The sequence below is a fragment of the Lepidochelys olivacea genome (genome assembly GCF_965140295.1).
Source record: "Lepidochelys olivacea isolate rLepOli2 genome assembly, chromosome: 2".
In the NCBI taxonomy this organism is placed as follows: Eukaryota; Metazoa; Chordata; order Testudines; family Cheloniidae; genus Lepidochelys; species Lepidochelys olivacea.
This window is the reverse complement of record NC_140412.1, coordinates 9,106,483-9,130,133: the sequence shown is the minus strand read 5'-3', so window position 1 is coordinate 9,130,133 and position 23,651 is coordinate 9,106,483. Positions and strand designations below refer to the sequence as shown.

The window sequence follows — 23,651 nt, the reverse complement described above, 5'->3', positions numbered from 1 at the left end:
AAGCACAGGACTAACATGAAAGGGAGAACACTAGGAACCATTGAACAGAGCCAACAGAAGTGTCCAGTCTCCTGGAGAAAACTGAACTAGCCAGAGCGCTGCAGGTGGATTGTAACACGGAGGAGAGAAGAGGCGGGACAGACTAGGTGGGCCAGAGAAAGGAAACTTGGAAACGAGGCAGATGGCTCAGAAATCAGCGGGCAGAAAAGAAGTGGCTGAAGTCAATGTTCAGTACTGGATGAGGATCGGGATTATCAGGACTGATGGAAGAGTAAACGTCAGCGGGCAGCCACCATCTCAGTGAGTAGAAGAGCAGCTGGTGGCAGTTCCTGAAGGAGTTTCATGAAGGACGGAAGCTGATAACTGTGGGGTTGGCACAATGTTCTTCCATCTATTGGACACTGAAAACACTCACCGAGATAGCTATAGCCAGTGGCCAGCATGTGCCAAGAGTGCCTGATAAATAGCTCAGTGCTCTGGGGTTAGGACTTGTTGTCCATTGAAGAAATGGGGGAACTTCTGTCTCTTTAAGGAGAGCACAGGTGCTAGAGAGGGACTTCTGGCTGACCTCCCTCTGGGACCCTTCTGCATGCATTGGGTCTGGCTTTATGCATGTATTATGGAAACTCCCATAGGTCTCCTGGTTGCATGAATTCTAAAGCACTTCAACTCGCTGCAGGTAGATATGGCAAATACAGAGACACAAACTGGGCCAGAGGGAGGTCTGACAGGAGATGCGGGAGTGGTGCTTGAGTTTATTTTGTCTGTAGGCCAGTTACCAAGAGACATGGAGTCTGTCTTCCCAGTACACCTCTTGATTTCCACTTGCATTTTTTTCTCTCTACGTACTCCCCGTGCTTCCTGTTTCCCCATTGCCAGAACCCCTGGCATGCAGACCCCAGGCAAATCCCATTCCCCACGGCTGGAACTGCCTCCCAGCCCAGTAACTGCAATGTACTCCTGTGTCTTTTGCCTAGTCTGCAACTAGGAGGAGGGGCAGCAAGTGAAGCACCAGGAAGCCAGAGCAGACAGAAGGGTGAGATAAGCAGGCTGGGAGAAGGAGTGAATGAGTGCTGAGGAGGGAAAGGCAGTCTTCAGAGGAGGGAAGGAGGGCTGGCCAGTTCTCTTGCCTCTGCGCTCAGGGCTTAAAGAGCCATGATATCAGATTAATTCCCAGTACAGCAGTCAGTACTAGGGCAACAAAAATAATTAGGGGTCTGGAACACATGACTTATGAGGAGAGGCTGAGGGAACTGGGATTGTTTAGTCTGCAGAAGAGAAGAATGAGGGGGGATTTGATGGCTGCTTTCAACTACCTGAGAGGTGGTTCCAGAGAGGATGGTTCTAGACTATTCTCAGTGGTAGAAGAGGACAGGACAAGGAGTAATGGTCTCAAGTTGCAGTGGAGGAGGTTTAGGTTGGATATTAGGAAAAACTTTTTCACTAGGAGGGTGGTGAAACACTGGAATGTGTTACCTAGGGAGGTGGTAGAATCTCCTTCCTTAGAAGTTTTTAAGGTCAGGCTTGACAAAGCCCTGGCTGGGATGATTTAATTGGGGATTGGTCCTGCTTTGAGCAGGGGGTTGGACTAGATGACCCCCTGAGGTCCCTTCCAACCCTGATATTCTATGATTCTATGAGAGGCCCTGGCTATTATCTAGTAGGTGTATTTTTCTCTGAGTCATCCCACGCTCACCCAGAGACAGGGCAAGAGAGACCTTGTAAATCAGAGGTTGAGCAGAACATCCCTGGGCTGTTTAAGACCTGAGCCAATTTTACAGGTTTCTTTTTTAATGTATATAGTACCACAGAGCTTTATGGGGGCCAACGAAATGATTGCCTGGAAACAGCACAGTGCACAAAGGAATGGTAGAAAAGAACATCTCTGGGCTGCATCTGGAACACCCCTGACCGCGCTGCCAAAGGGAAGGTAACAGAGCAGAAAAGCATTTCCCTGCCTTCACAGCTGACAGCAGACGCAATCGAGGAGGAAAGCACACGTCATCTGGAAGCTGGAATGCCATCCATGCAAACAGCCGCCTGCACACAAGAGTCATTTTTCTTAGATGTGTTTCCCCTCTTGTTGGAGTGGAAAAAATTCCCCTGCATTCAGGTGGACAGATGCTCGGCCCACCAGGCCAGCCTTGGGCGAAAGGAGAGCACTAATGGGTTCCGACTGAGCAACGGCTGAATGCTTGGGGATGGGAGGGGACTGAATACTGGGGAGAAAAAGGGGTGGGCAAGAAGTTCTCAATCTTGAGGTCTATTTGGTTGTGAAATGGTCCCCGCTAGGGAAGTGACAGGAACCCCGTTGCTTGGGACAGTTGAAACAGCCTGGAGAATACCCTGTAGGGAAGAAGCCTGGACGGAAGAGAATGTGGACTAAAGCAGGAATTCCCCATGTATTTCACAGAGTGGATAACAGCTTCTCTGGGATCCACAGTGGGAGATGCTATAGAAGGGCAAAGTGGTTCCAGTGTATTAACAGCGATCAGCATAGTAGCAATGCAGCAGACTCACTCCAAGTCTAACGTGCCATGGGTACTTTGTTTTGCCAATATCAACTTTTAAACGAATGGTGGCAGTGGGGCAAGAGCCAGTCCCAGGCGCGGCCCTGTTCAGAATTGCCATTCGGCTGAAGAAACGGAAGAGGAGACTTCAAGGGCAATGACGCTCCCCCCTACCATGCCCCCATATGTGCACATACCCCTCCGGGGACATTGGGATCTGCCTTTCCAGCCAGCAGCAGTCGGATGATCTCCTCCTTCGAGTGGGCAGCAGCCACATGTAAAGCATTTCGGCCATTCTGGAAGGGGTCAGAGAAAGAGCAGTTAGCAACACGCCTTCAAAACCTCAGCAGCAGCTATAGCCAGCACAGTTTCAACTACTCAGTCCTGCAGGGATGGGTTTCCTCTCTCGACCAGATGGGCAGCCCACCAGAATGAAGAGCTCTGTTTAGCCATGGAGAAGGCCCAGGATAGAGACATCTTTCCTACCCAGCTCTGCTAACCTGCAGCAACACTGGCCTGGAAGGACCATCTGTCAGGCTGTGAATGGTCTCTTGCAACATATGTTAACTCCTTATGCTTAAGTCTGTTCCACCTTGCGTTTAGCTGTGAAACCTTCCCCAGACCTGAAGAAGAGCTCTGTGTAGCTTGAAAGCTGGTCCCTCTCACCAACCGAAGTTGGTCCAATCACAGATATTCCCTCACCCACCTTGACTGTCTCTCTAGGCATTTATGCCATAGTAATCACTGTGCTATCTGAGCACCTGACATTGTACCTAAGGAAGGAAGGGTAATTTAGTCTCCACCCCTGTGCTGGGAGGACAAGTATTGACGTCTCTAACAATTAGGGGGCCAGTGGAGGATCACAAATTGTGCGGTGGGGACACAGCTCAACAGGGAATAAGACAGAGAGCTCCAAGCTCAAACCGTTGGCAGATGGAAACTACTTTGGGTCAGTTCTGACCTGGGACAGATTTCAACCACCTAGAGGCTGAAGCCCTGAGCCCTGCTTACAAAACAGCAACCTGCCGTGCATGCTTACTGAGAGCCTTCCAGTTTTCACAGCCATCACTAGAACTGCATTAAAACCCTACGTTACAGGTCCGGGAACTCTCTACAGTGGTTTAGCCAGCCAAGCATCTCAGTTGTTAACACTGATATCAGACTCCCAGATATATTAGTTCCATAATTGGCAATTCTACCAATAGAGTTGATGCCAATCAATGTCCTGAATACAATGCCCTCCCCCCACAACAAAACAGCAAAGACCCAGTAAGTAGGCGATCCAACCCACAATCTCTCCACATGGGATGATTTAGTAATCACCAATCACAGCTATTGCTACTAAAAATAATCAGCTGGTGGCCAACCAGCTAACAGAGGGAAAAATCTCTGTGGTGGAAAACTATATCAGGAACTGAGCTGCTAAACAAAGATCATCCAGGCAAATCTCCACACTGCAATAAATAAATAATAAAAACATGTCACCCTTTTATAGCACCCATCACCCAAGCACCTCCAAGACCCCTGAATTTAGCAAATCACTTAACATTAAGACCCATTGAAGGCAGCGAGATTGAAGCACACGCTTGAGTGCTTTGCTGAATTGGGGCCTATGCACTCAAACATTCACTGACTTAAGCCTATGAGAACAATGAATACAAAGATTGCAAGTATAAAAGATGATTTCTTCTGTTCTATCCTACCCAAGATTCTAGGTAGTCCGATAGCTCCTCCTTGTCGTTTAGCTAAAGAAAATGGATTTGAAATCACTTTTCTAATGTATGGGCTTTATTAACTACCTCCAATAGATAATAACTAATACGATCACAAAACACATAATCAGATAACTACTGCTAAACTTCCTGTAACATTCCCTGTCTAACGCACAACAGAACAATCAAAGAGAAAATAAATTCATCAGACAATCATCGCATGAATATCAAATAAATCAATGCTCCTCCTCCCAAATCTACCTAACATCCTGAGATGATGGTCTTTTTTATTTTTTGCCATTGCCAACCCCTAAATTAAAATACCTTATTAAGGTCACTAAATTACTTACAAAGTAAAGGGTCTGGGCCAACAGTCTACATAAGCTCAAGGGTTTCAGATCTCATCATCCAACTGGAGCATCTCCTAGATCCTCAAACCACGGGAGCCATCCAATCCCTGTGAGTGCCAAACATAGGGCATGTCTTCACTATGGGCTAAATCGTCGCCTCTGCGATTCATACAGCGGCATCATAAAATCATAGAATCTCAGGGTTCGAAGGGACCTCAGGAGGTCATCTAGTCCAACCCCCTGCTCAAAGCAGGACCAATCCTCCAATTTTTGCCCCAGATCCCTAAATGGCCCCCTCAAGAATTGAACTCACAACCCCGGGTTTAGCAGGCCAATGCTCAAACCACCGAGCTATCCCTCCCCCTAAAATCACAGAATATCAGGGTTGGAAGGGACCTCAGGAGGTCATCCAATCCAACACCCTGCTCAAACCAGGACCAATCCCCCATTTTTTTGCCCCAGATCCCTAAATGGCCCCCTCAAGGATTGAGCTCACAACCCTGGGTTTAGGCCAAGGCTGAAACCACTGAGCTATAGCTTCTTCATCGATTCAACAAGTCTGGTGAAGATGCAATAAGTAGATGGGAGCGTCTCTCCCACTGACTTAATCAATCCACCTCAATGAGAGGCAGAGGCTGTGTCAATGGGAAAGCGCCTCCCGTCAACAAAGCACGGTGTAGGCACCGCTTTAAGTCGACGTAAGCTACATCAACTTAAGTTATCTAGTTTACGTACCTTAACTAGCATAACTGACATCAATTTACAGGATTAGTGTAGACAAGGCCTCTGTACTAAGCGTTTTGTCCCTCCGCTGGCCATCTGGCTGCCTGGAGCTTGACTCTTCTCTCCTTAATATAGTAATGTTTTGTAATTGCAGCTGCAATACGAGAGCCAGGGATGTCAGGATCTCTCTCAGCTTGAGGGACCATGGAACCATTAGGTCTCCTCAATGGAAAGGACAACTTTGCTGCATTAGATTTGCAGGGCAAGCGCAGGCCCTTGGGATGATCTGCACTGAATAACAACTTCATCATCTAACTCTTACACAGGGCGTTTCATCCCTAGATCTCAAAGCGCTATACTAAAGAGGTCAGTATCATTACCCCCATTTACAGATGGGGAAACGGAGGCCCAGAAGACCAGTGGCAGAACTGGGATTAGAACCTAGGTCTGGCTCCCAGTTCAGTGCTCTGAGCAATATCCCAGGCACGAGAAGGCGTTTTCTATATACTCAAAGACAGAGTATGGCAGAAAAATGGGCTATTAACTCTCATCCTGTGCTTTTCCCCCGTGCCAGCATGCACTGGAAAAAGCTCATCTTCCCTGAGGGAGCTTCACATTTCTTCTAGCCTCCTCCTCTGCCACAGCCCCTTTGCCTGCTCCCACCATCAAACCCATCCCTCAGGAGCTATGCCCTGCCTGCATGTTGCTGCTCCCAGACCCAGGGGAAGGTTAGGACCCGGCCCTGAGACAGGACGTTCAATCTAGACAAATGCAAAGTACTATATGAGGCAGGAAACATCGACTTCAGAACTGCAGCACAGGGTGTATCTGGCTGGGCGGTAGTACTCTTGAAAAGGCTCCGGGGGTTACAGTGGATCACAAATTGAACATGAGCCAAGAATGTGATGCAATTGCAGAAAAGGTGACTATCACTCCAGGAATGTATCAGCGGGAGTTTCCCTTGTGTAAGACAGCGGCCGTAGCTGCCCCGCTCCACTCTGCACTGATAAGGTCTCAGCTGGAGTATGGTGCCCAGTTCTGGGTGTCACGTTTTAGGAAAGATGTGGACAAAGTGGAGAGCCCAGAGGAAAGCAACACAAAAGATAAAAGGTTTATAAAACCTGACCTCTGAGAAAAGAAGAGTGAGGGGGGACTTGATAACAGTCTTCAAATACGTTAAGGGCTGTTATAAAGAGGACGGTGATCAGTTGCTCTCCATTGAAGGTAGGACAAGAAGTAATGGGCTTAGGCTACAGCAAGGGAGATTTAGGTTAAATATGAAGAAAAACTTTCTACCTATAAAAGGAGTTCAGCTCTGGAAGAGGCTTCCAAGGGAGGCTGTGGAATCCCCGTCTTTGGAGGGTTTTAAGAACATGTTGGACAGACCCCAGTCGGGGACGGTCTAGGTTTCCTTGGTCCTGCCTCAGTGCAGGAGGCTGGACTGGATGACTTCTTGAGGTCCCTTCCAGCTTGTCATTTCTCTGATTCTATGTCAGGAATAGGGCAATGGGAAGTTGGGTGGTTCTGGGTGGGAGAGAGCAAAGGTGGTGACAGAGAGAGAGGGAGCAAACGGAGAGCAGGGAAAGCAAGGAGAAACTGAGGGAGACACTCCAAGAATAACCTCATGTAATGCCCGGTGGCCGAGGACGGCTAGGGGAAGGGCCCAGAGCAATAGTCAAGTGTGCGTGGGTGCTGGGGTAGTTAGGCTGTTGATTGGTATCAGAAGGAGTCTGGGGCAATGGTCAGAGTCCTTACAGCGGTCAGTAGCTGGAAGACCCAGTCTGAGGGGCAGGATCGGTGGATTGGGAAGGGGAGGTCAGGCAAGTCAGCAGGGGCAACAAGGTAGGGCCAGGGGAGGCAGTTTAGTCAGCAGGCAATGGTCCGTTGCTCAGACAGCTTCCTCTTCCTGTTGGAGCCTTTATATGGTCCAGGTACCCAACGAGAGTACTGCCCGTCCATCCAGTCATGGCTTCTGTGGTCTGTAGGCCTTCAGCACTAAGGCTGTTGGTGAGGGGTAGCGGTTCAGTGCCCCACCGTAGTACAGCTGCTAAGGTTGTTGCCTAAGGACCTGGCAAAGCTGGGCTCAGTAACGAGGCCCTCAGTAGGGGGAGCCCAGATCCTCAGGCTGGCCCAGGGGAACCTTGGCTCTGAAGTGAGCCTCTGCTTCCTACTCCACAGGGCTGGCTGCATTTTGTTGTTTCCTGGTGAGTGGTCAAGGACTAGTACATCTCTGGGCTGTAAAAACATGTTGGCTGCTATTATTTATTATGTATATTATGATCGCACCTAAGGACCAGCGCCCCCTTGCGCTAGGGGCTGCACAAACATAGAACAGATAGCTATTCCCCACCCAAGAGAGCTTACAATCTAAATGTACAACTATAAAGAACAGGTGGAGACAGGTGGACAGATGAGGGACACAATGAGACCACAGTGGCTGGCATGATGGGCAGTGATCTCAGCACAGCAGCGGCCTAACTGTCAAGTGTTTTGTAGACCTCACAGGCTAAGGGGTAATATGGCCAAAGCAACAAGCCAGGAAAAGGATCTTTGCGACAGCCATTCGCGTGTTCTCAGGGTCAAGGCCCTGCCTGGTCTGTCCCCACCCTACCCATCGTCTCTCATGAGCTTTGTGACAGCCAGAGGGGAGGAAGTTGCCGTAGGCGAGTCGTAAGATGAGGAGGGCCTAGACAATGGCTCTCGTCATGTGGACAGAGAGGAAAAGCTGGATCCTAGAGATGTGATGCAGAAAGAAGCATCAGGAATTGGACATGGCCTGGATGCAAGCCCACAGATAGAGAAGAGCTGAAGAGGACGTCCAGGTTACAGGCCTGAATGATGACGAGGATGGGGGTGTTTCTCACAGAGACTGAGAAAGGCTTCTGACCTGGACTGTATCCAAGACGACAGCTCCTGTAGCCCGTTACCACCAGCCCTCCCTTAGTTCCCGCATACTACAAGAAATGGCTCTCGCTGCCCCTCTTCCCCATCAAGGCTGTGCAAACCTCAAGAGAAATCTCCTTCCAAGGCAGCATTTAAGGCTGGACTGCAAGATTTACTGTTGCTACAAAAGCTCCCAGGCCCGTGGTGCCAATTGAAGGTCCTCGTGGCAGAAGAAAGGCCTCCAACGCATCTTCCTGACCGACGACAGCTCCGTGCTGATGCAGTAAGAAGCTCGTCATTAGGCATGAAGGACTCTCGCCGGAGCAGCTTTGAAAGATCACTCAGGCTGATACTGACAAATGTCAGCTGAGAGGGGATTTGTCTAGCTGCTCTCTGCTCAACAGGCTGTGACATTATTACACAGAGATCAAGCTTGGTAAACGCTTGCCGTTATTCCTAAACCTGGTGCTAGATCTGCCTGAGTGAGACACAGCATGTCATTTCCCTCGTCTCTCTGTCTCTGGGATAGCTCAGGGCAGGGAGACTCCTATTTATTATGCACTCACATTTCTCTGACATTTTTATTTCTGAGCTTGTTTATTGGCTGCTGTGTAGTCCAGTGAATGGAGCACTGGTCTGGGAGTCAGGAGTTCTGATTCTCTAGTCCCCACTCTGCTAGAGACCTGCTAAGCATTCCTCTGCAAGTCACTTAGGTTTCCCCTTCCCACCCTTTGTCTGTCTTGTCAACACAAACTTGCAGGAATTTCAGATTAAGAACACTGTATTTCAGTTTTGCTTAAACCTGTTCCTAATGGATTGTCATTGAACTCAGCTGATCCTGGTTGCACTGCTATAGGAATGCCCAGGAAACCTTTTGCACCTCACTTTAAAAATCACACTTAAGTTAATCTGGTGTAACTGTATGTGGACAAGCTCTTCAGTTATAAGCTTCTTGGGGCAGGAACTGGCTCTGACTATATATGCTTGTACAGCCCCAAGCACACTGAGGTCCTAGCTGAGGTTGTGGTCATTAGGTAGCACCATGTTATAAAAGATAAATAATAATTTATGTTTGCACAAGTATTCAAAAGTTACTCTGTATCTGACCAATTGCAACTTGGCAACAAAGTCACATGATATTGTTTCTGCTCCATGACTGGAAGAATGCAAGAGTGCTTTTAGTGTGAATACTAGGGCGTATGAACTTAAATGACTCTTTCTGGGAACACTCATAGGTGAAATCCACAGACATACACAATGCGGAGTTTAGTAGACGCAAATTCACTCAGAAGTCCCATTCAAATCTCCCCAGGTCCCCCAGCAAAGAGAGGTGAAGTGAGGACTCAAGATTCCTTATGTAAGAAACTAACACTTGGAAAACCCACTTTCAGAAAAGTTTGTCTCCAGGAAAGAGCAAAATCAAAGCATTGCGGCTGGAATATTCTTTGAGGTCTCTCCTCCCAGACTCACTTCCATGGGCTACTGGTGCAAACCAAACCCTTCAATCTCAGACCCAGTCCCAGGACAAAGTCAAAGGTGGTAGGGGGGGTATAATCGTACAAGAGAGATACCACCAAAGCCACTCAGATCTACCCCAAACCATGCTCCTCATCAGTTGAGCCTGAGTTGAAGGAGATTGTCTTAAATCGTGACAAAGGAAGGGTTAAAAAAGAGATTTTTAAACCTCTCATTGAAACCCACATGGGAAAATCCTTCCTCACTAGTAAATGCTTTAAAACCCTGCCTTCACTTGGATCCCCAAAGGAATCTTCACACCAAAAAGGAGAGGGGCTTGGCAGGTGGAGGAATTGCACTGTTCTTACTGGGGCTTCTCTGGAGGGTGTCTCTGGGGTGACCTAGTGGTGAGAGACCAGGACTAGGAGCCAGGACCTGTTTCTAATCCTCATTCTGAAACTGAGGGCCAGATTCTGATCTCAGTTAGACTGGTGGTGTCAATCCAGCATAACTCCAGAGGAGTAACGTTAACGTCACAAGAACAGACTCGAGTCCCAACTCCTGTTGTGACCTGGGATAAGTCACTTAGCATCTCAGTTCTAGTGTGAAGATGAAGGTTAACAATACTTAGCCTCGCACACCCAGAGGGCTGGTCATTCCCGCAATGGCATTTCATCCGCTCCCAACGTTGCTTTAGAGCTCAGACGACTTGTGTACGTGTTGCAGCTTCAGAATGCTCCCACTGCAGCAGCCAGCCCACCTCAAAGGGCTCTTCGTTTTTGGCCAGGTCTACAAGCACATGAGACAACCTACGCCAGGGATTAATTAGCTCTTTCCACCTCCCAGGGACAGCTGAGGAGCAGTAATCTTCATGAAAATCACCTCCTGGAGGGCAGCAGAGATGCTCACCAGCGACTTTGTTTCTAATGCATGGAATTTCTGCAGTCCCTGCTCCAGCTGCACTGACTCTGAGCTTCCCCACGGGTCCTTTCCACAGCCGCTAACTGTACGGGGCACTGAAGCACTAAGCAGGTCTATGGGACTCCGTTTGAATCAGAAGAGGCTCCCGGCTTTGCCTGGTTTCTGCAGGGCTGGGCAGACGCGTGCAGCTCCATCACGTGCAAGGTATGAACGTGCACTGCTGGAGGCAGCTCCCCTCTCCCCCGGCCACTGCAGAGAGGGACTGGCACTGAAAGCCGTGCCCTGGAGGATACTGCTCTTCGGAAGTCCTTGGAGTCCTTGCCAAGCAGCAGGAGGCATCTCAGTGGGGAGGCTTGGAAGGTCAGCAGCTGATGCAGGTGGCTGGCCGCCTCGCTTCTGGGGCCCCTTTCAGGGCTGAGGAGAGCCGCTGGGTTTGCATTCCCTGCATGGGTCCAGATTAGCTCCTCAAGGCATTTCAAGAGCACTTCCAGGAAAGCTCTCTCTTGGCCCGGGGTAGGGAAGGATGGGAAAGGGTGGCCTTGCAGTTACCTCACATGCAGACTGGTCCCCTGGCCAGTGGCTGTTGGTAGTGTGTGCTGATAAGGCCGTTTACAGGGGATCAGACTCCGTGTCCAGCAGGACACATACTAGGGCAAAATCTACCATGACAATGGGCCTGGGCCAGAGTGGTAAAGCTATTTGGGTGCCTACAGATGCCTAGCGGAAGATGCCTAGGCACTTTTGAAAATCTGTGACAATCAGGGTCCAGACACGCCAGGGGGAGAACAGGGGGGCTGAACCCCAAAGAATATGCAATTGAATCAACTGACTGTACACACTATTCCTGTACTATGAAAGTGTATCGGGTAAGGTCTTTTAGGAAAGCCGGTGATGCAGGGGTGATTAATGTAATTGGGAAGTGAGTGTATTTATGTGATATGAGGAACTCTGGACACTCACTGATATTATGCTTTAAACTCTGGGACCAAATGATGGGAGGAACGGGTTTTCACCCAGAGACGAGGGAAGGCAGCTATCTGCCAGCCCCCAATGGAAATTAAGCATTATGGAATCAAAACAATGGAAGCCCAATTAACATACAAGTCAGCAGGGGGATGGGAAGGGAAGAACAGCAGATCAGCCTGACTCTAGGGACTAAACAATGAGTTTGGGGAAACATGAGCAGAAGCAAAAAGCCATTTCGGCCTCCATCACTGAGGGGACAATAGGCTACAGCACGCTTCGAGCCTGGGACAGTCGGGTGCCCCGGTTTGGGGACTAGGGATTGTGATCGATAAGGAAACTGCTTAGGCAATGGTTGCAACTTGCTAGAATTCAAGTTTGAGTCACAAGAAAGCACATTTTGTTGTTTTTATTTGTAACCTTTCCTCTCTGTTCTCTCTGTTTCCCTCTTCTGTGGGAGCCCTTCAACCTATGTTCTGTGCTAATAAAAGTAGGGTGGCTTTCTTACAAGCCCATCTCAGTGCTATGTATGAAAGTGAAGGGTAACATCCACAGCCGAACTATCAGGTTGGTGTGAGATCTGGCTCTTTGGAGGCAGCGAACTGGGTAGCCTCTGTGAGGGCCCAGTGAGAGGGGCTGGACAATACAGAGGGCATGGCTTGACAGAGACTCCAGACTGCAAGGGCTGTAGGCATCACCCTACAAGGAGCCACCAGGCTGGTGGAAGACAGGGTGAGGTCACTGTGCTAGTAGCAGGCTGCTGGTGGCAGGGCCCTGAGCCGAAACTTCCCAGCACAGAAGCACCCAGGGTCACAGGGCAGATGGAGACACAACCCCTTACTGGTCTGGGTGAACCCCCAAAGCGTCACACCACCCATCCGCATCTTTAGGTGCCTAAATACCTTTGAAAGTCTGGCCCTTTGTTTCTTTGTCCACCAGCCTTCCAGACCATAGCGCCCTCTCCCGCTGAGCAGGTGAACTGCAGCCCTTTCGCAAAAACATTTGAAAAACTAAATACCCAAAACATTACCAGACATGATCTAGGCTTAAAAAAGACACAGACACCCCACCGCTGTGGAAGGGAGTCCCAAGTAACAAATTGCAGAGCCACACAATATTTATCATGGACCCTTACCTTCTCTCCTCCTCAGCATGTCAATAGATGTACACAGATGTTTATTTCTGTGCACAAATACATAACAAATAAAGGCCAGTGCCTTGGACCAGACGACCTCCAGCTGGCACAAGCTGCCAGACTCCTTTAACCATAGGCTTTAGAGATGAAAATGACCTATTGCTTACTCACATCTCTGCTACTACAGGATTATTCCCATCATAAACACTCCTCCCTGCTCAGTTCAGTCCAGTCCTAGATGATTCATACCATGGAGTTTTCCTTAGGAGGCTCTTCCAATGTCTAATAGACCGTAACGCTAGGAAACATTTCCTGATATTCCTCATATGCTTTCCTAAGCTCAGGTTCAGTCCCTTGCTCTTTGCCATAAACAATTCCTCTCCCTCCTCCATGTCTATTTCATTCACATGCTGTCAGATGAAAGGCTCAGCTTGTTGTTAAGGCACTGGGGAGGTTCTCAGATAACATGGGTTCAAATCCCAACGCTGCCACAAGCTCGCTGTGTGCCCTTGGGCAAATCACTTCATCTCTCCATGTCTCAGTTCCTCACCTCTAAAATGGGGATCGCAATTCTTCCTTTGTCATGCCTATGTAGCTATTCAGCTCGCTGAGCAGGGACGGTCTCTCACTAGGTGTTTGTACAGCGCCCAGCATGATGGAACCTTGACCTCACTTTGGTGGTACCGTAATACAAACAATGAATGAGAATACTGTCAGCAAACAATTATCAGATCCCCTCCTAGTGGTCACGTAGCCCATAACTCCATACTGTACGGAGTCCTTTAACACGAGTCTCTCTCTCCTTGCTCCGCTTATTCCCATCAGGGCTATGGACAGCAAGACAGTAAGTGGTCTCTTACCGTAGTTTGGTCTGAAAGATTCACTCCCAGCTCCAGCAACCTCTCGACAATGGGCAGCCTGTTCTCTCTCACCGCGATCATGAAGGGGGTCAGGCCTGACTGCTGGAGGAGACAAGACAGGCATTGCTGACTGAGTCATCACGGACTATTGCTGCTCATTTCTTCCTAGAAAGGTCACCTTTCAGGCAACCACCACTTCAGCACCTGACCCCAGCTGCCATGCTGGTGCATGGGGAGGAAGGCTAAGATCTCGGGTAGCAAGGGTCCCAGCCCACACTGTGCTGTCTAAACATGAACAATTACCCTCAAAACCCACCTTCCGAGATCTTTCCAAGAGGTGAAAATGGAACTACTCAAGCATGATTCTATTCGGCCCAGTTTGAGATTAGAGCCGAGTCAATCAGGACTGTAAGAACTGCTGGGTTTGTCTTTACCCAGGCCTGGAGTTTCATTAGATTGCAGCTGTTTTAGGGCTGGAACAGCTTGGCCATCCTGTTCCCTCCTGAGGGAGCACTCTGCCTCAGGCATGCCTCAGGCGTGTCTCTGGGGGCTTTTCTTTTCTTAAGCTAGGTCTGTAAACCCTGTGCAATCCAGTGTGACCCAAAGCACCCCTTTATTCACACGCTGCACACTACTGTAATAATCTTTATACAAAATATGCCTTGAGAGACATCAACTGAAAACTAACAACGCGCTAGGGAATAATATAGTGGTGAAAAGTAGGGAGCAACATTATTCGTAAAGTTATGAATTCCCCCGTATGACTATGTTAGCACATGTTCAAAACCAGACAGCCCTGCCTAGGCAAAAGATTTTAAAACAGGTCTAGAATAAACAAAGGGATGCGTGTTTACCCCAATTTACATATATGTAGCAAACGGGATCATCAAGGCAGCAGGGGGAGGAGATGGCAGGAAACAGAATAATTTGCATTTCAGCAAACATAAATGGGGGAAGAAAGGGCGCAGAGCCTCCTTCATCACCAGACTCCATGTTGCTTTCCTCACTGCTTGAATAAACTTTACTTTGAGGCGTAACCTTCAGAAGACTCCAAGGTTCACCAGACTGTCAAAGAAAGGGCCAGAAAACCCCATGTTTTCTCTTTCACCTAAAACGACAAAGGCACCTGTGCTGTTATGCCTCTGGAAGAGGAGGAGGATCCATCACCATCTTGCTGGCAGACTACAGGTGTCGAAGGCCATCTTGCCAAACCCCTGAACCAAAACTTGCTAGATTAAGTTTGAGACTTTTAGAGGCGTGCTTTCACTTTCAGTTGCTGGTGACCATTTCTAATTTTCTCTCTCATACTTGAATTCACTTAAAACCCTATCTTCTTTTGTTCATAAACTTGTTCTTGCTGTTCATCTAAACCAACAGCATTGGGTTTGTACTCCAATGGGTGTCAACTCCAGTTAATGTGGCCAGCTGGGGTGTTGTGTCTGGTTAGAGGAGCAAATGAATCAAATTATTTCTCTGAACTGTCCTGTAGAAGGGTGGAAATTACAGAGCACAAGGTTTGGGGGCAATTCGGGACTGGGATTGCATTGGGGTCACCCTGCAAGTAGCATCCAAGGCTGCTGGAAGCTGCAGACAGGCTGCTGGGGTCAGAACAGCTGTACCAGGGCTGTCTAGCGCACAGGCCCTCCGGGTGTGACCTGCATGCTTGTAGGCTGGTTGTGAGTGGCCCAGGCTGGGAGCTACAAGAGCAAAGCATTGTGAGGCACCCAGGGTTACAGGGCCCGCAGTGACACACAGAAAATCAGGGCCTACTTTGGTAGATGAAGGTTGAATCCAAGCCCAAAGCTCTCGACCCTGAACGGCTAAATGCCCTCTACAGCTAGTGGCACTGGTTAGCAGCATGGGCTCAAGACTCCAGGACTGTTCCATGCTGGGTGGCTCAGACAGCGCTGCTCAGCACACGTGGAGCACTCCAACAGACAGCCCCCTTTGGACGGGACGGGTCACAAACGCTATCCAATTAAATGATTCCTGCTCCTCTGTCCATACTGAAGGCTGGTTTTGTGGCTGAGGCTCTGGGTTAGGGCTCAGTAAATCCAAGTTCAATCCCTGGCTCTCCCTCAGACATTGTGTGAGACTTCGGGCAAGTCACCTAAGCTCCCTTCACCTGCGCTCTCCATTTCTAAAACGGGGGCGGTAATGCTTCCTTTATCTGCCATGTCTATTGAGACGGGAAACTCTTCAAGGCAGGGACCGCCTCACTATGCGTTTGCACAGCGCCTAGCACAATGGGGCCGGGATCTCAGTGGCGGTCCTGCATGCACACAATAATAGTGAAACCACTGGCTAAAATATCCCTGTTCTTAACAAGGAGAAGCCATTCAGCGTGAACCACAACCAGGAAGGAGAATGGGAGCAGAGTCGTCAGTTCATGCAGGTAAGAGAGGATTTACCCGCCTATTCCAGCTAGTGGAATACTTTGCCTCCAGCAAGGGTGAATACTAGATGACGCAGACAGAGCCAAACCCCTGGCTCCCAAGGCACTTGACCATTTACGCACTGGAAAGAACCATGATTAGCTCCGGTGACTCCAGCCCTTCCCCTTCCTCCCTGCCTCCCACCGCCCCCCAAAATCATCATAACATCATTTATTCTTTTGTATCTGTCATACCACAAGCCAACGCTGAAATAGCTTCTTGGCTGTTGGCTACTTACTTGGTCAGTTTGGGAGATGGCTGGGTCCCCCTTGTCCATGCCTCTCAGGGTCTGCTCCAGGGTGATCCACTCCCCTTTGGTGGCCAGCTGCAGCACCCTGCTGCCAGAGGCGAATGATCCTGGGGGGCTGAGAGACGAACTGTTCTCGGACATTTTCCTTCTCTTCCCCCAACTCAGATTCTTTTCAAGGTCAGTCCTTGCACGGCTCCTTGTAGGGAATCATATTTCTGCTCTCCTCGGCTGTGCTGGGAGAAGGCGTCTTAGGCAGCGACTGATGTCGATCTCTTTTTCTTTTGCTCTCTCTTGGTAGGAGGTAATTGCCCCCCCCCTTTCTTTCCCCCCTATTCTCTATTGATTCAGACTCTTCCAATCAGAGGGACCTTTCAGCTCAGGCTCTGGTTAAACTTTTCTAACTCCTCCTTTGTGTCCCGGTTACCTTGACATCAGCCTCCTGCAGGGGGGTGAGGTGGGGGTTGGGTTTTCTGCCCGTTAAAAAGCTGCCTTTATCAATTTTCCTACAGGAGCTTATTTCAGTCAAGTTCACGGGCCTGAGGTAGGAAAAACGCAACTCATTCTCGTGAGGATTGCGTCTCATCACCATCCTACAGTGAGCCGGATTCGAAGAGTTACTGCTGCGGCTTGGCCTTTCTTGCTCGAGACAGGCCCAAGATGTCACCCTCCAAGAGCTGAATTTGCCCACATGCACTTGGGTTCAGAGTCAAGGGTTTTAAGCCATTTCCCGCCAACCATTTTCTTGGGCATTTTTTGATGAAAAAGCTGCCAGGATCCCACGTGATCTAACAGCAGCAGATTCTCCCAGGGCTTATAATTTCAATGGGGAGGAGAGGGTGGGAGGCAGGAATTCAAGCCATAGGACTGGAAAGGACATCCTGTGTCAGGCAACCCCATCATACAAACTTCTTAATCACTGTATCAAGCTCCATTGTAAAACAAGTTAGAAAAGCGTATCCACGTTCACAGCCGTTGCACGCAGAAAGAGCCGAGTGCGGTTTGCATTCGATCAATATCTTTTTCACACTTCCCTTCTTTGCTTATGGCAAGTAGACCCGCTTCACCTCCCTCCAAAGGAGCAGACAGAGAGCCCTGCTGAGTGAGACAGGAGCTGCGGTCTGACCTGCCATGATGAGCAGCAGGGTTCTGGGCAGTTAGCATGTATCTATTAGTAGTTATCTGTCTGGACACAATGTGCCAGGTGCTTTCCAGACATACAAGGGATGGTCCCTGCCTGGAGGAGCTTATGGTCTAAGGACGTGGAGATCTGGGAAGGGAAAGAACAAAAAGAATTTTTCCGTACGAGTCAAGAGGCACCACGAGCTCTCTGGCCGCATTACAGATAAACCAGGCACAGTGAGCTTTAACAAATAAATCAATCTTGAGCTTCACGAGACATATCCAGCTCCCACCTTAATTTAAACTAGAGATGGGCCCAGCCCCAAACACTAGAACCAACCCACCTTGAACTGCGGAAGGGTGTCAGGCACTGAACCTCCATCCCCAATCCAATTTCACTGCTCACCCAAATTTCTGGGCAAACCCCTGGGCTCCCCACATCCTGAACTTTCGAGTCATTGGCGGGAAGGGAGGGGGTTGAACATTAGACTCAGATTCCAAATGGGCCTTAGCGCATTCTATAGCTACACACCTTTAGGGGGGCTTTGCAGACAAGCTGCACCCCCACGGTGATAGGTGCTCCCCACACAGACAAGATCCTGCCCCAAAGAGCTCAGTGTAAGATGAGAAAGGCCACACAAAGGCGGGAAGAGAGAGAGGGGAAAAAAACCCAATCCAAATGGATACATAACAAATTAATATCAGGGATCCCCCAGTGAGCCTCAACCCAGAGGAAGGCTGGCCCAATGGTTAGGGCACAGCCTGGAGACTCGGGAGACTGGGGTACATGCCCCTGCTTTGCAACAGACTTCCTGTGTGACCCGAGGCAAGTCACTTGCTTCTTTGTGCCTCAGTTCCCGGTCTATAAAATGAGGATAATGGCACGGCCCTGCCTCACAGGGCCATTGTGAGGACAAGTACAGCAGTGACTGGGAGGGGCTCAGACACTAATGTGACGAGGGCTATCTAAGTACCTAAGTCAGATAGATAGAACCCAGACCAAATGAGCTGGCTGGGCTTCTTGTACGTGTCACAGCAAAGGTGGGGCTTGAGGAGGAGAGGAGTGTGGCCTTACAGGTCAGTTCAGGGAGGATGCTTTATGTAGGAGGAGGATGAACACAGCTGCAAGAAATGGGAAAACTAGGGATCAAGGCTGGCGTCTTGGGCAGAGGGCACCATGAGAAGAGCAGAGCTGTGGCAGTCTTTGAAATTGAGGGCAAGCAACCTGACCTTCATGTGCTGGGAAAGTGATTTGGGGAGGGATGGGTTAAACCCACGAGAACATTTGGCAAGGCAGGCAGATGGCATCCGGCCTGTGGCAGGGAGGATGCCAATAGTAACAGACAGAGTTGGTCAGAAATTTTCAGATGCAACATTTTTCCATCAGAGGGCATCCAGGAAGCGCGTCTGATTTTGGAAACACCAAACTATAGCTGGGGGACAGTTTTGGTGTTTCTGAAATGAAATGGGGCAGGATTTCACTTCCAAGAAAGATGCTGGGGCATCGGCTTTGCATCCTGACTGGGAAGGAAAATATTTCCAAAACATCGAAACAGTTTGCAGAAGTGAAACTTAGTTCCCCTGCCAGCTCTAGTCACAGACAGTGGCAGGAGCCAGGAGAGGGCTTCTGATACACCATGAGTTCAGTCTGAAGGCAAGTGATCAAGCAGGAGAGGTCAGAGAGACTGGCCCAAAAGGCGGGACTGATGGGAGGGGGCTGATCAGGAGTGGAGCGCTAGCTTTACGTACATTCACCCCAATAATGGCACTCGCACCGAATGCGGAGGTGTCTCGCCCCTCGCCTGCAGGGGAGGCCAGGTTAAATTTCCTGTAAACAGAGAGCCAGTTCAGGAACTAGGTTAGTGGGGTCTTACGTCTGGTGCACATATTTCTACGTCATCAGTCTATATCCTGATCCTACTTCTCTCCTATTGGTGAGCCAAATTGCTGATTTTCTATACATCACACCTATCCAAAGGGTTTTTACTATCTTCTTTCCTGACCAGGCCCCAGGAGAGCTTAGTCACACACTGATTTCCCAAGTCGGTTCTCCTCCGCTGAAAACAATGATTTACAATAATTGCCTTAAAAAAGAAAATGTTCCAGTGACCTCTGGTGGCATCCCTGGGAATTCGTGGACAATACCATTGATTATTGAACTGTGCCGGCCAGGCCTCAGGCCCAGACTTGGCCTGAGCAGAAGGCTGAGCCAAGAGGATGCTCTGTTTAATTTCTTTGTTTGAAGAGATGTTCAGAACAGGTGACTGTGATTATAGAGGAGGATTTTAAGGCTGATCCTTTTGTTGTTTTGGGTCCATGACGCACAGCCTACGTCTACACAGGCACTTTCGTCGCTAAAACTTTTGTCACTTAGGGGTGTGACCCCCCCGCTTCACGACAAAAGTGCTGGTGTGGACAGAGCTTCATCGGCAGGAGTCGTGTTCTCGGTGACGAAGCTCCTGCCCTCGTTTGAGGTGGTTTTAGTTTGTCACTGGGAGAGCTCTCTCCCGGCGATAAAGAGCGGCCGCACAGTGCACCTTCCATGATATGGGGGCGATCGTATCAAAACCTTTGCTACAGTCAAGGTATATCATGTCCACCATTTTCCCCATATCCACAGAGCCCGTTATCTCATCGTAGAAGGCAATCAAGTTGGTCAGGCATGACTTGCCCTTGGTGAATCCATGTTGACTGTTCCTGATCACCTTCCTTTCCTCCAAGTGCTTCAAAATGGATTCCTTAAGGACCTGCTCCATGATTTTTCCAGGGCCTGAGGTGAGGCTGACAGGCCTGTAGTTCCCCAGGTTCTCTTTCTTCCCTTTTTTAAATATGGGCACTATAAGCACCACAGGTCGCTGTCCCATAATTGTGACTATGTAAATAGCAACTTTGTTAACTGTTTCAGTGCTGGGCCTTTTAGGAGAAACCTCCAGCTATAATGAGATGGCGGGCAGAACTTGAGCAGAGAACTGGAATAAGCATCTGATACGCAGCTGTGTTTGCAGGAAACAGACTTTACTCCATGGTCACATGGCAGTGATCCGTGCACTAGCACTAAGGGAGCCCATTACAAGGGCCACCCCTTCCTTCATACACCCAACTCCTGCTCCGGAGTTTTCCAAAGGGTGAAAGCAGGGAGATTGCAAAACCCAATAGAACAGTAAAGGTACGATGATATTGCAAAAATTCAGCGAGACTCTTATTAGAGCTGGTCAGCAAACAGGAAACCATTTTATCAACATTTCCCCACCTGTTTTTCAATCAAAACATCAAAATATTTCACCCAGCTCCAATCAGTATTTTAATGCTTCCATGCAACTTTGGAGACCCAACAGGTGGGGGTGTGGGGTCTGGGAGGGAGTTTGGGTGCGGGAAGGGATTCTGACCTTGGGCAGGAGGTTCGGGGCACGGGCTCTGGACAGGCAGTGCTTACCGCAGGTGGCTCCCGGTCAGTGGTGCGGTGGGGCTAAGGCAGGCCCCTTGCCTGCTCTGGTTCCTTGCTGCTCCCAGAAGTGGATGCCATGTCTGGATCCTAGGGGGAGGCGCAGCCAGGTGGCTCTGTGCGGTGCCCACACTCGCAGGCACCGCCCCAGCAGCTCCCATTGGCCACAGTTTCCAGCCAATGGGAGCTACAGAGCCAGCACTAGGGGCAGGGGCAGCACATGGAGCTTCCCTGATTGCCCCTGTACCTAGGGGCTGGACATTTCGGCCGCTTCCAGGGAGCTGCACAAAGGCAGGGAGCCTGCCTTAGCCCTGCTGCACCACTGACCAGACTTTTAACAGCCCACAGTGCTGACTGGAGACGCCAGGGTCCCTTTGCGACCAGGTGTTCCGGTCGAAAACTGGACACCTGGCATCCCTAATTGGAGGTTTACAGAAGGTGCTTAGGGTCTTCAGAAGGAAAATTCAAAGAGCAGATTCCATTTCCCACTCACACTACACTTAAAACATGAGGCAAAACAGAACCCTCTGTTCTGTCAGAAGTGCCAGCTGAATTGCTTTTTCAATTGCAGTCAACAAAGCTGATTGCCATGAGCTGAACTTTAAGAACCTCATGTACACTGGACAAACTGGAGAAAAAGCATAGAAAAATCTTGATTATGTCTTTTTTTTTTTTTTTTAGCCCCCAACCCAGTGCCTTCAGTCCATATGGCCTGCCAAGTTGTGACACCATCGCAGCTGAGAAAAGCTGAGATTTTCATAAGCTCCACACGCAATTTTCTTGCTTAGGAGAAGTGGAGTGGAAGCTCATTTGAGAAATACTCTGCACATTTCTGATGCTTTGTAGTCTAAGACTAGGCAAGGATTGCTGTATACTTATGAGAGCATGGGGCTAAAACAAGCATTTATTGGGCTCTATTCCCAATTGCCACCAACTTGTGGCGGGATCTTGGGCAAATCCGTTAGCTTCTTTCTACCTCTCTTGATCCTTCTGTATAAATTGGCACAGCACCGGGACAAATTCCCGGCCACTGAGGACTTCATGACCATCCCCATGCTGCACACCATGGCCACTAGGAACTTCACAGGGCAGGGTAGAACTCAGATTGTTTTCTGCTCCCAAAGTGAGGCCCCTAACACGTTAGATATGGGGAGACTCATTGTTAGCTGTTAGCAGTATATGGCCCATGTCACACTGTTGAGCACTCCTGATGTCATCCGTTAAAAGGCAGTGACACATACTGTCCAATATGTATGTGTCTAGAGGGGAAGGATGGTCCAGTGGTTAGAGCACTAGTCTAGGATGAGACACACCCTGGTTCAATTCCCTGCTGTGTCACAGACTTCCTGTGTTATGTTGTATCAACTTAGAATAGATGGGGTCAAAGGTTTAAGATAACACTCTTTAATATTAGACAGTAACTGGGTTAACAGGCTTTGGGGTTTTGCATACAGAGACCTCAGCCTGCTTAGCTCCATGGCAAACCCACCATTGAAAATCCTTTTCACCTTTTTGTAAAGATGCAGAAAAGAAGGAAAAACTGTTGAGGCGTTCAAAATGTTTTCATTTTAACATCCCTTGCTCCCTTTCCTTTTAGTTGAAGGAAGTTTTTAGAAAGCAACTCCCTTGTTTGCCAGTCTTCTAGATGTTAATAATTGTCCTTGTGTGTGTGTAGGGAGGGGACAGGGACTGATAGTTGAGATGGGATGGAGCTGCTGTTGTTATACTCTGATCCTGTTCCTTAAAAGACAAAACAAGTTGGACATACACAAAAGGGGGAGAGAAAAGAAGAACAAAGATAAAAAAAATTAACCTGTGGAACTCCTTGCCAGAGGATGTTGTGAAGGCCAAGACTATAACAGAGTTCAAAAAATAACTAGATAAGTTCATGGAGGAAAGGTTCATCAATGGCTATTAGCCAGGATGGGCAGGGATACAACACCATGCTCTGAACATCCCTAGCCTGTGTTTGCCAGAAGCTGGGAATGGGTGACAGGGTGGATCTCTTGATGATTGTCGGTTCTGTTCATTGCCTCTGGGATGCCTGGCATTGACCACTGTCATCAGACAGGACACTGGGCTAGAGGGACCCTTGGTCTGACCCAGTGTGGCCGTTCTTATGTTCTAAAATGCAGCTTCTGTCTCGGATGTTGACACTCATTTACACCCTCACGGCTGGAGAAACACAGGCTGAGCTCAGAGCATCCTAGCTCAGCACAAGGAAAACTGCCAGAAAATTTGTGCTGGTTCCCATTTGGGGTGCAGGCTTTAGGGACTGACCCACTGAGTTCCCACTCCTGCCATGGGTATCTTTGTGGTGACTGGTTTCAGAGTAACAGCCGTGTTAGTCTGTATTCGCAAAAAGAAAAGGAGTACTTGTGGCACCTTAGAGACTAACCAATTAATTTGAGCATAAGCTTTCGTGAGCTACAGCATCCGATGAAGTGAGCTGTAGCTCACGAAAGCTTATGCTCAAATAAATTGGTTAGTCTCTAAGGTGCCACAAGTCCTCCTTAATATCCATGTAATTCCCATGCAGTTCCTGAAGGTGGCATCCATGCACCATAATGCTCAGCATCACAGTGAGGGAAGGTAGGGTGAATGAGTGTGAGTGAGAGAGAGAGAGAGGCCTTGAACTTTTTCTTAACTTGCAAAAAGAAAAGGATGTGCCAGCAATGCCCCTCTGCCATGTACACTGGTCAAACTGGACAGTCTCTACGTAAAAGAATAAATGGACACAAATCAGATGTCAAGAATTATAACATTCATAAACCAGTCAGAGAACACTTCAATCTCTCTGGTCACTCGATTTCTGATCTAAAAGTGACTATTCTTCAACAAAAAAACTTCAAAAACAGACTCCAACAAGAGACTGCTGAATTGGAATTAATTT

The 23,651-nt window shown here is 48.9% G+C and overlaps 1 protein-coding gene across 6 annotated transcripts in view; it reads right to left on the bottom strand.

The window, feature by feature from the left end:
• Nucleotides 1–16,477, bottom strand: part of LOC311516018 (uncharacterized protein) — a 77,212-nt gene extending 60,735 nt beyond the window's left edge. For 4 of the 6 annotated variants that reach the window (XM_084619626.1, XM_084619628.1, XM_084619630.1 and 1 more), the window contains exons 1-3: nt 16,186–16,473; nt 13,513–13,614; nt 2,708–2,806 (exon numbers count right to left, since the gene is read on the bottom strand). In XM_084619626.1, coding sequence (XP_084475752.1) covers nt 2,708–2,806; nt 13,513–13,614; nt 16,186–16,338 — 354 coding nt within the window. In that variant the 5' untranslated portion in view covers nt 16,339–16,473. Of the gene's footprint in view, nt 1–2,707; nt 2,807–13,512; nt 13,615–16,185 lie in introns of all 6 variants that reach the window. The other 2 variants (XR_014710290.1, XM_084619627.1) reach the window with 2 other exon arrangements.
• Nucleotides 16,478–23,651: the final 7,174 nt, after the last annotated feature.